We start from the raw sequence: 23,229 nt of genomic DNA, 5'->3' as shown, positions 1-23,229 counted from the left end.
GGGTAAGTTACATCTTAGTCTAACAAAATCTGTTTATTGCAATGGTTTAATAAAAGTCAGGTGACTAAAAATATCTTAGAAAATACCACTTAATTTTAATCTTTGCTGTTTATGTTGTGATCTTGATGATTAACATGTCTTCATTTAACTTCTCTTGAAAACTATTCCAAGTTGTTTTTTTTTTTGTTTTTTTTTTTTTTTGAGACGGAGCTTTGCTCTGTCGTCCAGGCTGCAGTGCAGTGGGCACGATCTCGGCTCACTGCATCCTCTGCCTCCTGGGTTTGAGCAATTCTCTGCCTCAGCCTCCCAAGTAGCTGAGATTACAGGCGCCCACCACCATGCCTGGCTAATTTTTTTTGTAATTTTAGTAGAGATGGGGTTTTACCATCTTGGCCAGGCCGATCTTGAACTCCTGACCTTGTGATCCACGTGCCTTGGCCTCCCAAAGTTATGGGATTATAGGCATGAGCCACTGCACCCGGTCCTAAGTTCTTTTTTAATATGCTGTGTTGTCTGTTGATGGAATAACTTTAAAGCAAAGGTTTAAAATGAAGAAAGGAATGTGTCTTTATCTCATGAACTAAAAGATATTGAAATTTTAAGATTACACTAAAGTTCAGCATCCTTTTGCTAGCTTTGAATTTATATTCTTTTGGTAGATTTAGACTATTGCTCATAGAATTTTTTCATATTGTGTAATTATGAACATACATCAAGTCATAAACTTAGATTTTAAGGAACCTAAGATTTAGCTTTAAAAAGTGATCTCAATTTACCATGTCGCAGTTCTTAACAGACCACAGCTATATGCACTTGTTCCGATCCAGAGCAGTTCCTAATTTTAGTTATAATTCATATTTGTTTAGTAGTCATCATTCCATCATTACATACTCTGCCTTCATGCAACTGGTGGGAAACTAACGATATTCATTCCACATAAAGGAGTTTTTAGAATCATATATTAAATGTGACAAACTTTCTTTTTTCTTTTCTTGTCCTTTTCTTTTTTTTTCTTTTTTCTTTTTTTCTGTTCAGTTCTGTTCTTTTTTTTGAGATGGAGTCTAGCTCTGTCGCCCAGGCTGGATTGCAGTGGTGCAGTCTCGGCTCACTGCAACCTCCACCTCCCGAGTTCAAGCAATTCTCCTGCCTCAGCCTCCTGAGTAGCTGGGATTACAGGTGTGCACCACCATACCTGGCTAAGTTTTGTATTTTTAGTAGAATCGGGGTTTCACTGTGTTGGCCAGGATGGTCTCAAACTCCTGACCTCAAGTGGTCCACCTGCCTCGGCCTCCCGGAATGCTGAGATTACAGGCGTGAGCCACCATGCCTGGCAAAAGTTAGTTTTCAAACATTTAGAGGTCTCAAGTATTTATAGGTAAATATTTTTTAAATCATGTGCTAAAATGAATTTTAAGAAAGTAAATCTGTAAATAAAATATTTCTATGAGAAGAATGTTGAGAAGATAGCAGAGTGCTTCTATCAGTCTTACAGTTCACTGCACATAAAAGAAGTATACATTAGATACCTTTTCAAGTTAAGTTGTCTTGAAAATATTTACTGAACCTTCAAAGTCTTTTGGAATCTCCTAAACAGGTAGGGAATCATGTAAGTATTTACTAGTCATAGAATTCTTGATGTTTTTTTAAAGCAAATAATGCAATTTGTTGAAGTATATATATGTATATAGGAATTGCTTTAAAATGTAAATTAATGTTTTAAAAATGAATAGAATCCTCTTTTTAAAATGTAGTGGGCACCTGATTACTGTGTTCTTCCCTATTCACTTGACAGCCATGTCAAACACTTGAATACTTAAAGAGCAAGCAAGCTACATAAAAGCAAAGAATTGATGAAAGATCACCATGAGGCACACTTTCTAGAGCAAGAACCCAGTGTTATTTTTGTTTCTCACTGGCCTAGCACCAAAACAAAATAGGTACTCAATAAATATTTTCCAATTAGTGAAATCAGTTTGAATTCACAGACTTTGATTTATAATTAGAGTTTTAAAAGATTGGTTCAAGTTGTGCCTTATCATTTTGAATTCTTCTGGAAAATTAGTAAGATGCTTGATGAGAAGGGATGCCTGTATTTTAAAAAGTTCAGTAAGTATGAATCTGGACTTTCTGTATCTGCCAGCCAAATGTTGGCTGACATTTTAATATATTTTTATATATTTAATATGTTTTAATATATTTTTCTAGGCTTTTCTCTAAGCATACACAGTGCGCACGCACATAAAATGTATGCTTTTTTCAAAAGGGCTGTACCTTATATTGTGTTATCGAATCTCACTTACCTTCTAGTTTTACAGTCACCCTTCTATAGTCACCTAGCTCTGTACATGATGAGCAGTTTCTGAGACTTCAAATGCTCTATACTGAAGTCTGTTCTTTAGAAAGGAGGCTTTGAGTCTGGGGGCCAGACAGTAGAGGTGTGGGGAGAAAGGGCTGGGGTAGAACAAGATGAAAATTTTCTTAGTGAGCCATACCTTTTTGAATAGGAGAGGTTCTTTCAGCCACGTGTTGGTAAGAATCGGTGAGTTGTGTACTCACCTACTGCCCCGAGTAACTTTTTGGATTGTTTTTTCATGAACTTTTTCTGGGAATGTACAGTTTCAATGAATGTTTTCTTCACTATTTCCCTACCCCATATATTCAGGAGCACAACTTGCTTGTATGTATGATTTCTAGTTTGAATGCCTGCTCAAACAGAAAGTCCCCTTGTTTGTCAGTGTTTGTAACTCAGATAAAAAGTCAACAGTCTTCACACCCACACAGTAAAGTTCTCCTAGTGCAGAAAGACACATAATGCCCTAAAATGGAATGATGAGCCATGACAGGAAGTATTTTGAAGAAATTTAACAATAAGTTAAATAACATTTTAACTCTAGTATTAAATGTTTCAATTAGGAGAAATAGCATCACATGGGTTATCCCCTAATGAACCTTGTAAGACCAGTGACTAGAAGTCTAATAGATGCTATTAATCCTGCAAGTTAATAACAGTCATATTTCCATTTACATCTCAGGTCCACAGGTAATAATTTCCTTCTTCCCTCTCAACACTTACCAAACTTCTGTTTTTTAAACACAGAAGCAAGACCGTGTCATTTATGAACTCTCAGACTATTTAAATAACTTCTCCATTTTCTGACCCACTCCACCCAATTTGGCAATTGATATGTAGTCCAGTATTGCTTTCTATTTGTTTCTTGTCTTTGTGGGGTTTTTTTGTTTTTTGAGACAGAGTTTTGCTCTTTTTGCCCAGGCTGGAGTGCAACGGCACGATCTCAGCTCACTGCAACCTCCACCTTCCGGGTTCAAGCGATTCTCCTGCCTCACCTGTTTTCGTGGTTTTTGTTGTTGTTTTGTTTTGTTTTTGGTAGTTTTTGTTTGTTTGTTTTTGAGACAGAGTCTTGCCTTATCACCCAGGCTGGAGTAGAGTGCTATAATCATAGCTCACTGCAACCTCAAACTCCAGGGCTCAAATGATCGTCCTGCCCCAGCCTCTCAAGTAGCTAGGGCTAAAGGTGCACATCACCATGCCCAGGTAATCTTTTTTCATTATTTGTAGAAATGGGGTCTTGCTATATTGCCCAGGCTGGTCTTGAACTCATAGCCTCAAATGATCCTCCTGCCGCAGCCTCCCAAAGCTCTGGGATTACAGGTGTGAGCCACCACACCCAGGCTCATTTCTTATCTTGTCACCTGGATTTTAAGTATCTTGTGGGAGGAAAGTAATTATAATGTTTTTGTTTGCCCTTGGTAGCATTTCACAGATATTGGGACATAGGAGGTGACTTATTTCTTTTCTTTTTTTTTTTTTTTTTGAGACAGAGTCTCGCTCTGTCGCCCAGGCTGGAGTGCAGTGGCCAGATCTCAGCTCACTGCAAGCTCTGCCTCCCGGGTTTACGCCATTCTCCTGCCTCAGTCTCCCGAGTAGCTGGGACTACAGGCGCCCGCCACCTCGCCCGGCTAGTTTTTTTGTATTTTTTAGTAGAGACGGGGTTTCACTGTGTTAGCCAGGATGGTCTCGATCTCCTGACCTTGTGATCCGCCTGTCTCGGCCTCCCAAAGTGCTGGGATTACAGGCTTGAGCCACTGCGCCCGGCCTAGGTGACTTATTTCTTAAATGATTGTTTTTTTAACCTAAAATTTTCTCAGTTTCTGTCATCTTTCCCCCGTCACCAGGCCTTTGCCTCAGATTTCCCAGATGTAGTAGAAGCATAGTTACATGGACCTAAAATAATGATTCAATAAACTGAATAATCAAATTTAGTTGCAGTTTACAAACATGCTTATTTGCAAAATGTAACACTTTTTTCTTCTTTAGCAATGTCTCGTGTTTTAGCTTAACTTGAGCTACCACATATCTAATGGAAATCAGTAAGAATTATTGATCTTGGGACCAGAGACCAAGGTTCTAAATATAGCTAGCTATATAAGCCTGAGCAAGACTCTTAATTCTGTACCTACTTTTCTTACCTGTTAAATACACCTACCATTTCTAGGGTATCTCTTATGTGCTAGGCATCTTCTGTGTCCTCACAGTGATTCTGTAGTTTAGGTGGGTAAGGTAGGTGCATATCACTACTGTTTTATAAAAAGAGAAAACTGAAACTGATAAAGGTCAAGCACCTGACATTACACTGTGATAGTGGCAAAACTTGTGCTTAAATCCAGGTTTCTCTGGTTCCATTGCTTGTGTTCATTCCACAAACAAAGAGGAATTAGATGACATCCAAAATCACTCTATGGCTTCCTGCTTTTAATGTTTTTTGCTGATTCACTAGCTATACCTTTTTTTTTAGTCTTCAACTCTCTTCTCAAAATTTTTTATCATGACTAATCACTAATTTGGGAAATTAATCCCAGAATTTTAAACAGTTCTTGAAATGAGTACAAGATTAATATATAACACCTTTGGAAAATTATTCTCAAGTCAAGCAAATATATTTGAAAATCACAAACAGCAGCAATAAATATGGATTTGTGTAAAGAAAACAGAAGAGTGAATAGGGTTTAGGCCTTATATTGAGGGCAATTTGATTTATTCTTTCTCCATGTTAAATTCTTTCCTAGCTCATATTTGTGATTTCATTTTTCTTGAAGTCACACTTACTTTACTTTTTTTTCCATGATACCTGTCTTACTTTACTGAAAGTATTACTCTAAGAAATTCATAACGAAATTTTGAGAGGAAACTTACGAATTCCAAATGCTTATTGGTAGTTTATTTTGGATTTTAAGTATGAAAGATTCATTGCTTTCTGGATAAATCAGTAAACTCCATGGTGACGTGCTAACTTTGTTGTCAAATTATTGCACTGATGCTGGGTGTCTATGAAAAAGTAGAGGATGTTGACTTAGTATTAGTCTGACAGCTGTGTAACAATATAAATTTTAGAGGAACAAATAAAACCCCCATATTATTCTGTGGCTGGTATAAATAGAACTCTTAACTTGCATTATTGGGTACAAATTCTGGATGTGTGTATATTTATATATTTGTAGATAAATACATTTGTGCACGTGTCCATCAGATGACTAATGTGACCCGATCTGAAGGAATGAAAAAACTTTCACTGTTTGAACTAATACTGCAGTAGATTTGTGTCAAATCATCAGAGGCTGCATCTTTGTGAGGAGAGTTTTAAATAGCTTACACTTCAAGATTTAAAACTTCTGGCCAGGCACAGTGGCGTACCCCTGTAATGCCAGCACCTTGGGAGGCTGAGGCGGGCGGATTATTTGAAGCCAGGAGTTCAAGACTAGCCTGGCCAACATGGTGAAACCCCATCTCTACTAAAAATAGAAAAATTAGTGGAGCATGGTGGCGCACAACTGTAATCCCAGCTACTCGGGAGGGTGAGTCAGAATCTCTTGAACCCAGGAAGTGGAGGTTGCGATGAGCCGAGATTGCGCCACTGCACTCTAGCCTGGGCAACCGAGTAAGACTCTGTCTTAAAAAAAAAAAGTACTACTTCTGTAATTATACTTATATTAAAATTTATTTAAAAGCAGTCAGCTGTAATATTTTGATTTGCAGCTTGATTTACAGAGGTTGGGATTATATATATTACTGTAAACATCCCCTTCCCCCAAAAAAATAAGTTTAAGTAAGATTATCTATTACAATGTTTAGTGTTTGGGATTGTTTTCTAAGGCACTAGTGTCATAGTATTTGTTTACTTAGATGGTAGTTTTGAACTAAAGCTGGCTCATCTTGTTTTATTTTACATGTTCTCAAAAATTTTTCAGAACTAGTTTCAGTATGAGTTCTAACAGTCAGATGTTTGTGTATATTACATTACACTATGCTCTTGTGTTAATTGACTATATTTCCAATGGAGTAAGAACAAAGTCTTAATTACTGTATATAATATTCTGTGCCCAACACAAAATAGGTGCTAAACAAATGCTTACTGAATGAATAAATGTGGAAGATTGCTTATTGGTCAATACTGCCACCTATTTGTGTTATTGAAAATGTAAATGCTGGGCATATATACTATTTCAGTTGATATCTGTATAGAACAGGTTTATTAGTTTGCCAGTTTTAATAAGCAAACCTTTTAATAAGCACTCACATCCCAGAAAGTTAATGACAGTGAGTTAGTGAAATTTCAAAAAGTATTTCAGTCTCAACATGGTTGGCATTCCTTTCATTGATGTTGAAATTTTGAACTGTCTGTAATTTTGAACTGTCTGTAATCTAAATTCTGTGCTTAGGGCAAGACAGCTAACTGTGGTGGTTTGCTAGTCCTTTCCAGAGTACAGAGTGTTGTCATGATAATAATAAAATCACTGACATAGGAATATAAACACATTCTCCTGCTGTTATAAAATGGAAGTGTATTTTTAAATGTTAGCAAGGTAATGAAAAGAACTAATAGTATTCATAGTATTTTCCACTAATTATAAACTTTTTAGTTGAGTTAAGCTTTTTAATACTGATTGTAATGTATGTTTATTCTTTAGAAAAATAATGCTGTGGTTTCTGATATTTGCTTGTATGGCCAATTCAAAAATATTAATTATTTGTTTTGTGACATTTTCTGGATGCCCTAGAAATAAAGTTGAATAAGATGTGAATATTTAGGGAAGAGATAGGGGAGAAAGATGTATAAAAATAATGACAGTGAACTATGATAACTGCGTTAATAGAAGAACTATATATAAGATGGAAATAATGAACTCTTGAGAGTCAAGGTGAGGTACAGTACTCTATTAACTACTTCATCCTTTATGTTGACCTTATGTACAAAGATAAGTATTTCTCTGAAGATAAATGATTCACTTAAGACCATTTGTTTATATTTTTCTCACTGTATGTACATTATTTTTTGTTTCTGCTCACAACCACAACTGGCCCTTCTAAAAACTTAAGTCATCCCAATTATTTGCTCAGAGAGAGCCATTTCTCTAGTAGGAGCTCACAGGTTAATGGTTCTATGGCATCATTCCCCAGAGGCAAAGACATCATCATATATTTGTGCTGTTTTTTTTCCTCGTTACTGCTGACTTCTATGCTAGCACACTAGTTCTACTTCTACACCTAGCACAGTGGAGTTGTGATGAGATGAGCATTGGATCTGAGTTAGCAGATGGATTTTATTCCAGGACCTTATTCTTGGTCATTCCCTTTGCTAATGGAATTTCAATAATGCTTCTAGGTTGTCAGTCAACACAAGAATTAATTTTTTGTAGAATGGGAGAAATGATTGCCTAGCTGAAATTGCATGAAAATTTACTTTATTGTAATGAAAATATATTTAATATAGTGAAATAGTAATTCTAAAAATACAGATGACAAACAAGCATTTTCTTAGCTGTTTGGTTGACTAACTTAGCTATTTGGTTTCTTAGTTATTTGGTTGGCCTTCTTCCCAGTGAACTTACTACTTAATATTTTAGTATAAGGCATAAAATACTTAAAAGAAACTTATTTAACAGAGATAATAGACTGATCTAAAGTTTAAAATGTTTATTGTCACAGAGATAAGATAAATACACAAACCAACAAAGATTTTTAAATATTATATTACTAAAAACTTAAATATGAATAAAGTTTCAAACTATATTTTAGCCAAGAGTGGTGTAAATAGAAATGTGAGAATGATTTTATTTGCTTTGTTCATATATAGATTATGATGACAGTAATACAATAGATCACAGTTTTCCTTGATAGTACGTCAGAGAATGTTGAAAGTCATTTTTATTCTGTTAATTTGAAATTCAGTTAGAGGCTCAGTTGACTAGCTTTGTTTGACAAGTTCTTCACAGTTCAAATTAACATCATAAGATATTAGGGAGAATTGTTTAAATACTTGGGAAGACAAGGTCTTCACTAGTACTTATAAACATATGCATTTCTCACTTAAAGGATAAACAAATTAATAAAAATCTTTCCCAAGTGGGAACCATGGTAGATGGAGGATATGTGGTAGTAGAAAGACTTCTCAGTGTAGACTTTTTTGTATATCATTTCAATGTTTGAAGCATACAAACCTGGTAATAAAACATGAATCTACAGGACAGTACCCCCATATAAACAATATTTGTGGGGAACAGGTTTTCCTGTAACTCACAGCCCTAAGTAGGAGACATATAATCATGGGAGCATGTCCTTTGAATATACAAAGTTAAGAGGTATTTCTTTAGGTTTTGAGACAGTATCCCCTACTTCATTAAAGTTGGTCTCTTCTTAACTGAGTAGACTTAACTTGAAAAAGTTAGTTCAACTAGAAATAGGACATGATTTCAGTTGAAGCCAAAGTATATACTATTATAGCACTAGTATTACACCTGTCTTATGAAAAGCTTGTTACCGCTGACAAATTCTGAATGAAATTTCAGGTGTTCTGATAGTCCAGAACATTGAGGAAAATCACCTTTTTTCCCCCTTTCCTAAATCTTGAGTCCTCAGAACTTCTAACAAAAGGGTTTATGGGTCCATTCCTAACAATTAGATTTTTTGGTTTTTTTGCTTCCCTTCGAAGTAAGATTATTTAGATAACTAACTTCTACTGAGTACATATACATATTGTTCCTGAGGGTAAGAATTAGTTTAAGAGCCAGGTAGGAGATTTTTTTTAAAAAGATAAGTAGACAGTATAATATAATTTCTAGAAGACTCAAGATGTACATCTTCATAAAATTTTACATTATCTTATTTTCATTTATGTTTTAAAGTAAAAGATGTTGCATTGACATAATGTCTTAGTTATAAAGGTAAACATTTTTGTTTTTAAAATTATGATACTACTTTATGCAGTATTTAGAACCATTTTACTAAATAATGCCATTTACCACCATAGCAGAGAGTATTAAAATATTAGTAAGTCCAAATCGTTGTTTTGTTTTTCTGGAGAAACTTGCATCGAATAGTGGTAACTATAGGCACACAATTTACTTGTAATAAAGAACACTAATGGGGAGGGTAGGAGTAAATTAACTAGACCCTTAATAATGGGCTTTTCTAGTTCAAGGAATCTTATAATTGTCCCTGAAGCTAGTTGTGAAGGAAGTTGCAAGATGAAATATCTAGATTTATGTAGTAGTCATTCCAGGAAAAATGTTGCCTTCTGGCAAACTTTGGCACCTTTATTATGTAAAATGCCTTTTTAATGATAAGCAATATAGATTGTCAAAATAATTTTGAGGACAGAAGTCCAGTGCCTCCTGTTTACTCCAGATTAAATTAGCAAATAAAAGTAAGCCTCTCCAGCGAGCCCAGTGTTTGCTGTTTTGGGGAGAAAATAGCCTTTTGGCCAAACTTTACACACTTAGGTAGTACTAGTTTGTTAATCTTAAAAAGACATTCTCATGTTTAGTAAGAATTGATGAAGCGTGTGGCCATTTTCCTGAAAATTACTATGTTTTAAAGGATTGAATTGGAAAAGCATAGAGGATGTTTTTATTAAATCAATACCAAAATATGCAGGTTGAAATATAAGTTAGATTACATAATTTCTGCAAATGCTGTTGGCTCCAAACCAGTTTACTTTATTGTCAGTCAACCCCAAAGAATTATTAATTTCTCTCTTTGGGATTGCCTGTTTTGTACCATCCAAGCTACTTGAAAAATCTGATTAGTCTGTGCCAGGACTACGGTAGGATGACAGTTAGTGAAAATAGCATGCTTTGCCTCTGTTGAGGGGGACCATATGAAAATATATCCTATTTTCACAATGTTTCTGAAAAGATTTATTTGTGGAAATGTTCGTTGCTATTTAAAACTCTTCAAAAATGCAGGTTTTACAAAATACAAAAATAACCTCCTGAAAGTTTGAAAGGGGAGAGGGGGCTGTCGTGTGGGGGCGGTCTCATTTGCTGCCCACATCCTCCCTCTGTTCAGTGCGTTGTGTGCTTACGGGTTCCCTGGAGCGGATCACCATATAATTGATGTGCAGTCTGCATTGCTGAATCCTGGACTGCACCATTCTGTGTTCAAGGGAAGATGTAATCTGATCCCTCTGCTGCTGAGGGAGGAATCTGTTCAGTCAAGGCTTTGACAGGGCATAGTCTCCTCCAATAATCTTCTCCGTTCTCTCTCATTATTCCCTCGAGTTCTTCTCAGTCAAGCTGCATGTATGTATGTGTGTCCCGAGAAGCGGTTTGATACTGAGCTGCATTTGCCTTTACTGTGGAGTTTTGTTGCCGGTTCTGCTCCCTAATCTTCCTTTTCTGACGTGCCTGAGCATGTCCACATTAGAATCTGTGACATACCTACCTGAAAAAGGTTTATATTGTCAGAGACTGCCAAGCAGCCGGACACACGGGGGCACAGAATCACTGAAGGGGAAAAATACAGAAAATATGGGTTTCTACGGCACATTAAAAATGATTTTTTACAAAGTAAGTAATCTGTTTTCTTCCTATGCTGTGTGATTGTGTGTGTATGCCTGCCTGAGAAGGAAAATCTGTATCATCAGAGATGGCTGCAGTATCCTCTAATTTTGGTGGGTGGCTGGATGTCTGGTATTCTGTTTTATATCATGAATGTAAGCAAATAATGGAAAAACTGTGAGCTGGAAAAAGCTTTAAATTTAAGATTAAATGTATATTTTAATCTGAGAATTTTTCACTAAAAATATATTCAGACTTTAGAAATGTGGCTCCGTTAAATGCTGACCTGGAAATACTCTATCCTTAGTTGGCTTTTAGTGAACCTTTTGCCTTCAATTTTTCTATACCTTATATATAGTTTTTCTTTTTTCATTAGTTGACTCTTTAAAAGTATAGAATCATGAGACTATTTGGGATTTATATTTAAAGAGATCATGTTTACTTTCCGTACCCCTCAAAAATTGCAGAATTAATTTTTGGTTCTGAAGTCAGTGTTTTCAGTAAACAGAACAGTATTTAAAAGACTTCTATAGTCATACAGAAGGTGCTTTCCTTTATAAAATATTTGTAAAATAAAATCCTTTCTCATTGGTTTCCTTGATACACATTTTGGGCATGTTTATTCATTGAAGGATTTCTAAGATGGAAATAAAGTTTGCTTTTAGTGGCAAATGGTATTTGCACCAATGTTTTTTACAAGGTATCCTGGGAAGTTCTGAAAACCAGTATTACAAACTTAATCAGAATAAATATCGAAGTTTCTCCTAATTATGAAGATAAGAATTTGAGGAAGTTATCAGAAAACTAGATTGTAACATAGTCTGTACTGACTGACCTTCCTGATGGATTCATTTGCATGTATGTGTATATATGTGTATCTATAAATTAGACACATGGAAACACGTGGCTACCTATATACTTCAGCTTTTATATTTATGTTTGCTTTTTAATAAAATTATTTGGAGAAAGAAAATAATGGTTTCTGAGAGGAATCACTTTAAAACAATGTAATCAGTACAGAAACTTCTGAAGGGAAAAAACCAGCCAGACCAATTCCATTTCTTTCCAGTAGGTATGTCATGAACTAAGGTATAAATTGTAGATGAGCTTGTTGTACCCTCACCTCTAGCCCCTAGTATCGTAAAATCATCCCAGTATTTTAGAAAACTCTTCGTGATGACAAAAACATGGTCTTTATTATTCCGTGTGGCTCTAAAACATTTTTAGTCTCTTTAGTATTTATATTGTATCATGCTATGTTGTGATGTTCCCGTGTAAGGCAAGAGGTAGGAAAATAAGGCTGCTGCAAAGCAAGGATTTTTACCTACTTATAAACATGAGGATAGCTCGCTATCACTCTGGAGTGTTTTTCCTCCTATAACTTGCAGTAATACAGTGATTAGTTAGTGGACACAAATCTTAAAAAGGGGTTGTTGAAATGGAAAAAGTTGAATCTTATTAGATTTTATTTTCTCATATTAAAATATACATATAGTCATATAAGAATATTTCAATATTGATGTTGACAAGATACAATTCTGAATAAATAGTATAGCATGGCATAATGAAACACCTTAAAATGTAGATTTTGGATACACCTTATAGAGAGCCATAACTGATTCTTTTAAAACCTTTCTGTTGTTGCTTTTCAAGTTAGAATATTTTGTCCTGAGTATCTGTCAATAGAGCTATATTCTATATATATATCAATTGATGACTTTTTCCCTCAGCGTTATTATACTGTCTCCAGATTTCTCTTATTATTGATTTACTTTTTAAAACTATCCTTATTGCCCATATTAATTGCTTTATGCTTTATCACTATTCAAGATTATTTATACTGCTCTTTACCCTTTTATAATGGTATGAGTGTTTAAAATTGAGTTTGTTACTTTCATACTTATTTCTGATTTTACAATTTTGAATTTTGTTTATCTTTATTAAAAACATGTTTTTAAAGAAAAATGAAGATTCACAAGGAAGGCACGTTAAATATGATTCTTTTCTGTGGGGATTAACATGAGATTTTTCCCTATGTTGGTTATTAAATTGGAAAACATGAAAGATGTATTACCTCAAGGAATATATATATATATATAAAAAAAATCAGTTTTCAAATCATCACACATTGTTCTTCTGGATAAAATATTAGGGGGAAAAATTCACCTTTCCATTCCATTCAGAGGAAAACAAAGTAGAACAAATAGAAGAAACTATGAAACATTTATTTAATATATATATAATTACAGTTGTAGGCATATGAAAAGTTAAGAATTTAAAATATTAACCATGCTGACTCAAGATTTAGACGATTTTTTAAAAACATATCTTGTTTGTTTTACCTTATAGATGAAAAGAAAGTTGGACCATGGTTCTGAGGTCCGCTCTTTTTCTTTGGGAAAGAAACCATGCAAAGTCTCAGAATATACAAGGTAATATTAAATATAATGATTGATTATGTAGTGATTCTCAGTTTTTTAGAGTTTATTCTGAAAGTGTTTTAGTTTATTCTTGTAGAATAATAATGTTACTAGTACGGTTGACTGTTTAACACGTTTTGAGATTACTAGAAATTGAGAACTATATCATTTTAAATAAGAAGAGGAATACCACCTTAGTTTATGTTTTTTTACTACTACATTTTAAGTATGACATAAGCAGAAATTATCTTATGAACAAAAATTTAAAATTACAATTTTTAAGGAATTCTAAAAAGTAAACCATAAAATATGAATATGAGCCCCTGTGTCTTGTTACTATAGCAACAGCTGTTCTAGGGTAGACATTTATGTATGGAAATTTGAAGATACGTTTATTAGCAGTGAAATAAAACAATTACTAACTAAATCTTATTTCATGAAAGTAATATGTTAGAAATTTTCTTTTATGGGCTTGGTAGGTCTTAAGTTTTTAACACATACATTTCCATACCAGTAGAATAGTTTCCATAACAACTAAATATAATTGTAATCTTTTTCTATTTCAGTCTCCATCATTTTTGAATTTTACATCAGTATAAAACTTTTCCCACTCTCACACTAATTAGGCTAACTTAAGCACAATGTCTGTTGCCCAGCCAATTAAAAGTGGCTTTGAATGTCACTTGGAATGTCGCATTTTAAAATTTAAATGACAGAAGTATCTTAGAGCTTTTTTTGGTCTTTAAAACAGAATTTTTAGTATAATTGCCAGTTTTTAAAATAAGTGATTGAAACTTAAGTGTAGAAACCACAAGAACTTTATGGTTATGACGTTTCTTCCTTTCTCTCAAAATATTTCGATTTAGTTATTTTTGTTCTATAAGATGCAATACAATTAACATTGCTCAGATGCAATTTTTTATTGAACATTGTTACAGATTGTGTCTCTTACAGAAAAATAGCTTGTTTTTATTTCAGCTGTAAAAATATTTCTTTCAAATGCTCTTTTATGAAATTTGAAAATCATAATAATTGGAATAGTCTTACATTCAAAAAGTGAAGAGATAATACAGAAGAGAAAAATGAAGCTATCTCTTATTCAGGAGCTGCTTTTCTGTGTGATTTTTTAATGTTAACTGTCCCCCTTCCTGTTAGTCTTTGCCTTTTGACAGTTTTACTGTGTTTTGGCACTTCCACCAGAGGGTGTGGAGGGATAGAGAGACAAGTGAAACTATTCACTTCATTTTGCTTTTCCCTTCTAGTCATGATAAAGTATTTCTTGGATGAGAAATTTGCATTTAATGTTAAACTGTTAATGCTATTTTTTAAATGTATCAGTCTTCGATTAATATGGCTGATACATGGACAAAGGTATTACATTGTTCACTTGTTTTTAAGGCGACTTAGAATAAATGAGTGCTGAATATTACGGAGCACATTTTAGTAAAATTTGTTTTTTGTTGCTCACTTTTTATATTGACAAAGCAACTGAAAAGGCACAGGTTTTATTTTTAGCCTGTTAATACATAATTTTATTAAAGCAAAATTAGACCAAACAGCATATTTATTTCCATGTTTTTTTGTTGACTCTCGGTTAGGAAGATATATATTTGATATTTTGTCATATTTTTGACATTTGCTAATAAGATAAAACTATGATTTTTCCATAAAAAATTTGTTATAAACACATCCTATTTTGGAGAAAAAGAAAATAGAACTTACCTTTGAATTTGGAAGATAGATTTAATTGTTGAATGTTAAAGATTGTCTTCGATTTATACTATTAGAGGATTTAAAGGGGGTAGATAAGAAGACTTTTCTGTAAAATCTGGTGATTGAGATACATTTTTTTAACAAAATAATGCTGGATAGAAAAAAAGCTGGAGGAGTTGTTTCATTAGTAATTTATCAGAGTTTGATTGTTAACTGTTATGATGCAATTTGTAAGTGTTCTTTGAATTTAAAATAATCAACATAGCTCAATGAATTGAGTGAGAATTTCTTTTCAAATATAATTTCGTTAAAACAGACCTTCCTGCTGCTTTTTTTCCAAGGTCTTTAAAATGGATACCCAATAATTACCTTGAGTTTAGTTTAATTACATGCAGAAATTAGAAAGGAAACTTTAATACATTTATAATATAGTTATATATCTATATTCTTTCTGCTGTTAATTGATCATTTTTAGGGTAGTTAGACAATTTTAGAGAGATCATCTAGTCATCCTCATTTTACTGGTGGCAGAATTGAATTTCAAGTTTGTTTGAGACTGTTAAATCTCAAAATTTAAATTACTGTATAAAAATGTTTAGATGATCTTACTTAGTTTTGTATGTAAGTTCTTAATACCTGTTTTGAATAAACGTATTTCTAATCAAGACTGAGTTCTGTCAACTATTCAGACCAAGCTTTATAAATAGCAATAAAAAAATTGGAAATATTATAGGCATCTGGGGCAAACTTAAGGAATAATGTGATTCTTGAAATTCAAAACATTTGAACATAGTATTTCTATGTATGAGTTTTTTAAAGCATTAATAAAGTATCACAACCCTTTGTATAAAGAAAATTTAAACTTTTATTTATGTCACTGAAGACCAGTCATAGAAGAAGTGGGACTTGTATGTTCTAAGGAAATATTTTAACATTATTTGTATATATTAACAACTTGCAGTTTTGTCATGGAGATTCTGTTATTTGGTTGCAATTAGCATTTCTGCGATAATAGCAGGTGTTACGTAGGAGGGAGGAAACTTACTGTAAGAACCGCAAATAGGTTTTGTTTACCTGTGATCTCTGGGAAGAAATGTAATTAACTGAATTGATGATTGAAATATGCCAGATCATCATTCTTTGTACTAGAATCTATTATTAATAAGCATCTATTTTTGCTTTCACTCTTGCTTTTTTCCTTTTTTCCTTCCTCTCCTTTTTTTTTTTTTTTTTTTTTTTTTGTAGTACCACTGGGCTTGTACCATGTTCAGCAACACCAACAACTTTTGGGGACCTCAGAGCAGCCAATGGCCAAGGGCAACAACGACGCCGAATTACATCTGTCCAGCCACCTACAGGCCTCCAGGAATGGCTGAAAATGTTTCAGGTGACATATCTGAACATAGTACTTGAGATGCCTCACTTAATTGCTGCAAAATAAGGGATTAATCATCCATAAAAAAAGAAGGAAGCACTTTTACATACTATACTATGGATGAACCTTGAAATCATTCTGCCAAGTGAAAGAAGCCAAACACAAAAGACCACATGTTGATTCTCTTTATATAAAATGTCCAGAATAGGCAAATCCACAGAGACAGAAAGTAGATTAATGGTTGCCTGGCAATGGGGGGAGGAGAAGGACTAACTGCCAATAGGTACAGATTTTCATTTTGGGGTGATGGAATGTTCTGGAATTGGATAGTGGCGATGGTTGCACAACAGAGTGAATATACTGGGAAGCATTGAAGTATACTTTAAAATGGTGAATGTTATGTGATGTATATTTCAATTTTAAAATGCTATTAAAAACAAGGGAACTCAATTTTTGAGTGTCATAATTGAGGAAGTCCAATACTTATTTGTGTAACTATGCACTGACATTTTTTTTTAAATTGCTTTTTAAATAATAAGACCGACCTTCCTCTTCTCCTTTGTTTGAATTTCTGGGTTGTCTAGTTTTCTAAACTGCATTGCTTGTAAGTTAGGCATTTAAGAGTAATTTAAGAACCATGCTAGCTAGAGTTAATACAGCTTCTTTTCTTCAGTGCCATGCTTGTATATGGCTTACCGTACTTGAATCCTGATTACTATATTTTAATAGTATTTATATTTTTTGGACATTTACAGGGAAGATTGGTTACAACCAAACCCTGAATATTATGAATTTTATAACCTAAGATAGTGATATTACATTGATTTATCTCTTCTTCCAGTAAGATAATGCATATAAATCAAGTGTTTAGCAAAATACATGGCAAGGATTAAGTACTCATTCGTTGTAAATAAATAATATAAATTATGTAAAGTGAAGATATGATATTAGCCTCCATACTAATGTAAAATGAATCTACTACCCTACCTCTGGCTGCATGAATGGTTAGGTATTTAATCAATGCATAAGGGAATAATGGTTGATAAAGATGATACATTATTTGACTTTTAGTGTTTCAGATTTTAAAGTGTTCACTTTGTAAACCCTAATATTTTAAATACCTAGATGAATATGAGATAAATGTGTCTATTTTTTTCTTCTGTAGCTGGAAAAGTAACTTGGAGCACTATTGCTTTTAAATGGATTTTTTAAATTATTTTCTACCCTTCAGGTGATTTCTGAAAAACTAGGATAACCTTTTTTTGGTTGGTAACTGAAAGATTTGAGCCTTGCTCTCAACAAGGATTAGTTTTTCCCCTGGTTGAGACAAAAGTGTCTCAAGACATTTTTCATTTTTGTAACTGAGGGGATGAGGGCACAGGACACTGCTGGTATCTAGTAAGTAGAGGGAATATAAAGGACGATCTCCATGCCAAAGAATTATCCAGCCCAGAATGTCAATGGTACTAAAGAATCTGGGTTAGAGGAATGAAAATTATACTTTATTGTTATTAAAATGTTATAAGCCACTGCAATTACAAAGAATTTTTTTAAGTTTTCATTTTCATAGTCATTTGTTGATTAAACTTACCTTTTCCCCAAGGATTATTCCTACCCCACACCCCTGAGTTATTTTGCCTCTGGTTCATGATGGTTTGTAAAATGTTAATTAATTTTTATTTTTTCCTATGCATGCCCTCAGAATTCTGAATTTTTAATTTTGTCCCATCCTTTTAAAAGGAAATCTTTCCATCAATAAGAGGTGAAAATCAAACTCAGACACTTATATAGCCTTAAAAAAAATTTAAATATTTTTATCATCTCTGATTAAGCTAAAGAGGTAGGAATATGGTTGTGTGTTGCCATGCTAGCACATGCATATAGTGCGAACAGCATATATCATTCTAATTTCATATCACATTATTTCACTGATTTAATATTTTTATAAGAAAATACTAACATGATTGAAAATTACACTATTAGCAATAGTTTTATCATCACTGTAGAAAACCTCCAAAATGCTTATTTTGTATGAAAAGGCTTATTTCTCATCAGAAGGTAGTTCAGAGTAAGATTTACTTTTTCTGTGGTAGGGATCGTTTTTTCCAACGTTTTGGAATACTTGAATATTCTTTGCTTACTATCTAGGATATTTCTCAATTTTAAGGGGACTCTCTAATATTGATCCATAGGAAGAGGCATTTCAGCTTTATTTTAGTCAGGATATTTTAGAGAGTTCATTGTACACCGTTTGCTTGTTTAGCTAGTTCATGCTTTTTAAATGAAATGTCCAAATGTTACCACATACTGTATTTCATCAAATCGGAGACACCATAGATTTTTTTAAGATGCATTCCAATTTCAGAAATGTTAATATTTAAAAAAAAAACAAACTTTATTCAATAAGCTAAAGAATGTTAGACTAGCTTTTGGTCCTGTGAAAGAAGTAGGTACAGTGAAAAAACCTTGTTCTTAGTTAACAGGAATAGCATGTGGAATTACCCTACAGGTATAGTATTTTAATTTTTTTTTTTTCAGATAAATATTCTGTAGCAAAGACATCTGTAGCAACAAAAGGTCAACTAGACAGGTAGATCAGGACCTTCATCTTTTGAGTACCATGTCTGTCTCTGACACACCCAAGGCCTCATTGTTGTACACTGCCCTTTATTTTCAGGGCTGGTCCCAGAGTAACTAGAAATGATTCACTTGCCTAAAGGCTTACAGTGCTTTAATGTCTAACTTGTAGAGATATAATTTCATAATAAAGTGGGGAAGTCATGAGTTGACCTATGTGAGAGAGTTGAGGGATAATTAAACTGGCATGATTTCTACAAATATGCTTTGGGGGCATTTCATGATGACTTTTCTGTTGCATAATAAGCAGTATGGGAGAGCTTGTCCCCTTACTGTTCTGCTATTGCTCCTAAGGCAGTGATACAGCATTGTTTTGGTCCAGCTCCATCAATTCTGACAGAGTAGTCTGTACTCTGTTTATAAATTGAGTGTGAACAAATGATATTCCATTTTGCATAAAAGAGGACTGAAACAGAATGCCACTGGAAAATAGAAGTGCAAATTAAAGACAAAAACCAAAAAAAAAAAATAGAAATTTTATACCATTTGAATTTTCAGTAGCCATTGATCCACTTTGTATGGCAGTCAGATTGATGCTTCAGATTAATTTAGGGAAGTGAGTTGGTCATTTGTTTGGCTTGTTTATATCATTCAGGTGCTAATAAATGGTTTTTCACTTAAAATTTTCAGACTAATTACATGAACATTATTTTATATTGAAATTTGTATTCAGAAGCATCTTGAGAATAGCACAAATGACTTAGAAGGACAACTTCTTAGTTCAAATTTTGACATTGTCTCTTAAAAACAATAACTTCATTAATATATAACCAGTCTTGCCTTTATTTTCACACTCTATAAAACACATAACATTAAAAAGTTGTCAAAGGGGAGAAAACATGTACATCTGCTTAAAGTTATACTTGGAAATATATTGGAGACTCAACAAATATTAGTTTCTTCCCTTGGTCAAGAAATAATCTTAGTGGACCTCAGAAATTTTCTCGATCTAAAAAGGGACCGTTAACACTGGTTTCACAGTGTTGGTGTGAGGATCAAAGATAAAGTGATATGGAAGAACTCTAACCTTACACAGATGTCATTAGCTTTGCATTATTTTAATTAAAGCATATTTGAATTAAGCTATTTATGTACTTTGAAAAGATGTTATACTAAAAATATTTTAAAATGGTAAGTATAAAATACATGTGTTTTGATATTAAAAATGGAGGAAAAATTTCTCCATTGAAAGATTTAATTAGGTTTCATGGGAACACTTAGAAACTGTACATGTTCTCAAACCTACTTTATTTACATCTTATTCGCTACTCAACAAAAAATTAAAACCCACAGGATGGTGCCAAAAATTGAATTTATTATTACTTTGAAATTGTACTTGGGACACAGTGATTTAAAAACCTTGTTTTATGTGAAGGACTTGAAGAAAGTCATGTATAGAGAAGACTAAGGGAACATGTGATGTCTGTTTTTAATATATTAATGACTTTTGTATAAAAGTAGGAAAAGACTCATTCTTGGTTTCTTCAGAAAGTGAAACCTGAATCATGTTCTTTGAGTCAGATTTTGGCATTAAGTTAAACTTAACAATTAAAACTGGCCCACAGTAGAATGGGAGATAAGTTACTCGAATCCTGGAACTGTTCAAACAGCCTGGATAACCATGTGCTAGAGGTGCTAGAGAAGTGAATTCTTTACCACATGAAATTCAGGTGCAGTACTACCCAAGGTCATAAAACAGTCTATCTAATTGGGACACTAAAGATCATCCAGACCAGTGGTTCACAAGTGCTGCTTTGGATCATCTACATCAACACTGGATGAGCTGTTTGTTTAAAAAATAAAATGTCTTCAGCCACTGAATCAGACTCTCTGCTGTTGAGTCTTAGAACTCAGTAATTCTTGCTATCCTTGATCAGCATTTGGGAACCACTGGCCTGGACCAAGCCTCTCGCTGTGTAGGTGGGTTTTCTGAGACTCAGACTCATTAAGAGACTTCCCTGTGGTTCTACAGTGAGTTTCCTGGTGAAGCCCAGGCTCTTGATTGCAGTTCAGTGCTCCTTCTACTCTTCTCTACTACCTCTATGCTCTAATTTACCTGAAATAAAATACCACTTCCATGGGGAATTTTCAAATTTGCATTTGCAATTTTGTCCTCAAATTAAAATTTACTTCTGAACCTGGGATGTTTTTCCTCTCCCCTTCAATATGTTCCAACAAGACTACATGAAAGGCCAAAGGAAGTACTTTTTTTTTTTCCTCTTTTCCGAGAACCACTTCTCAAGTAGCAGTAAAATAATAATTAAAAGAGTTATCCAACACTTTGCTTTTGCAGATAAACTAAGGCCTGAAGAGGTTAAATTGTAACCTAATTATAATGACAGTTATCTCCTAAAATTATTTCCTGATCCCCAGTTCAGTTCTCTCTCAACTATTCTTCGTTAATGGTTGCTGTAGGTTACTTCATATACACACATGTAGTCATTAGCTGCAAGGGTTTCATGTTAATGTATATGTCCCTTGCTGCTTAATTGTATATATACAAAATTTGAAACCACTCTTGGAGCCAGAATCAGCAAGCAAGTCCTAGTGATACCATCAAATACAAAGAATAGAAACACTCTCTAGAGATAAAATTGAGATGACAGCATTAATCTAGAGATAGTATTTCCTGATTCTTTTGGGACTCATTTATTTATTCAATAAATATTTATTAAGCACCTTTTCTGTGCGAGGCCCTACTTGGGCGTGGTATGCAATAGTGAAAAAAACAGACAAAAAACCCTTTTTCATGAAACCTGCATTCTAGTCAGAAGGGGATGAGGTGGATGGGTTTGGAACTGGTTACAATTTTAGAAAGGTTGATCAGGGAAGGAAATAAGGAAGCAAGGCATGTGGGTATCTAGGGAAACAATGTTCCAAGGAACAGCAAGGAAAGATGTTGTGAAACTGAGTGTGCCTGGAGTGTTTACAGCACAGAAAGAGTGTGTATGGCAGAGCAGAGTAAATAAGAGGAAAAGTAATGGGAAATTGGTATGTTGTAGGCCACCCTAAGGACTGATTTCTACTTTGGGTGAAATGAAAAGCCATTAGGTTTTAAGAAGGTTAAGACTTTAACAGTAGCACCGAGTACAGTGTGGAGAATAGAACAAAGAGGCAAAGGTAGAAAACTGGAAGACCACTTAGGGAGTTACAGGAGTAATGTAGGTGAGACATACTGGTAGCTCAATCCAGTGTAGTAATAGTCAGATTGTGGATATATTTTAAAGTTTAAGGCTATGAGTTCATTTGGATCAAAACTGTCTGATGGTAAAAGAGAGGGAGGAGTCAGGAATGACCAAAGACTTCTTGGCCTGAGTAACTGGTAAAATAGAGTTTATTTTACTGAAATGAGGAAGACTGTGGAAGTATAGATTTGGAGGGAAAGATCATAGACATGTTAAGTTTCAATTACATACCCAAAAATAGATGTTGAAAAAGCAACAACATACATAGGTCTGAAGTTCAGGAAGGACTCCAGGCTGGAGAGAGGAAAGCTGTTTTTATGGTCCAGATCTTTGTTTAGAATCACCAAAGAGATGTGATTTTAACCAATAGAACTGTTGAATATGTATGGTCAGTGGAAACAGTCTTATTTTCTTATGCTACTCATCTTTATCAGTGGTATACTTTTTAATAAAATAACACGAAGTAACATCTACTGAGTGTATATATAATTTAAATTGAGACATTTTTAATTGTCTTTGATTCTTATTACAGATTATTTAAAATAAAAATGCATCGTTTCAAATATTGTTTAGAGTCTTAGATATATTTTGTTATACAGGCATGATTTTTTTCCATGTACTTTTTCTTAAATATATGGAAACTTCTGACACAGTTTCAGATACTTAGCTAAGGTCTGAATTAGATGTTTATCATCTGTTCGTCTGTCCTGTCTTCTTTAATTCTACACCCTATCCTCCAAAAGCCTTGATAAAAGATATGTCTCATATATTAGCTTTTTTTTTGAGACAAAGTCTCACCCTGTCACCCAGGCTGGAGTGCAGTAGCGTGATCATAGCTCATTGCAGACTTGACCTCCTGCCACAGCTCCCTAAATAGGTGGGACTACAGGCGCATTCCACCATGCCTGGCTGATTTCTTATTTTTTTATGGAGACATGGTCTCATTATGTTGCCAGGCTGGTCTCAAATTCCTGAGCTCCAGTGATCCTCCTGCCTCTGCCTCCCAAAACTGCTGGGATTACGGGCATGAGCCTACGCACCTGGC

At 34.0% G+C, this 23,229-nt stretch overlaps 1 protein-coding gene across 4 annotated transcripts in view; it reads left to right on the top strand.

The window, feature by feature from the left end:
* Positions 1–23,229, top strand: part of FBXW7 (F-box and WD repeat domain containing 7) — a 210,653-nt gene that overhangs the window by 169,207 nt on the left and 18,217 nt on the right. For 3 of the 4 annotated variants that reach the window (XM_025385823.1, XM_025385821.1, XM_025385825.1), the window contains 2 exons: positions 13,204–13,286; positions 16,233–16,374. In XM_025385823.1, the coding sequence (XP_025241608.1) occupies positions 13,204–13,286; positions 16,233–16,374 (225 nt within the window). Of the gene's footprint in view, positions 1–10,361; positions 10,864–13,203; positions 13,287–16,232; positions 16,375–23,229 lie in introns of those variants that run through there. The other variant, XM_025385824.1, reaches the window with a different exon arrangement.

Source organism: Theropithecus gelada, chromosome 5 (assembly GCF_003255815.1).
Source record: "Theropithecus gelada isolate Dixy chromosome 5, Tgel_1.0, whole genome shotgun sequence".
Taxonomy (NCBI): domain Eukaryota; kingdom Metazoa; phylum Chordata; class Mammalia; order Primates; family Cercopithecidae; genus Theropithecus; species Theropithecus gelada.
The sequence above is the reverse complement of the archived record's forward strand: the minus strand, read 5'-3'. Positions and strand labels throughout refer to the sequence as shown.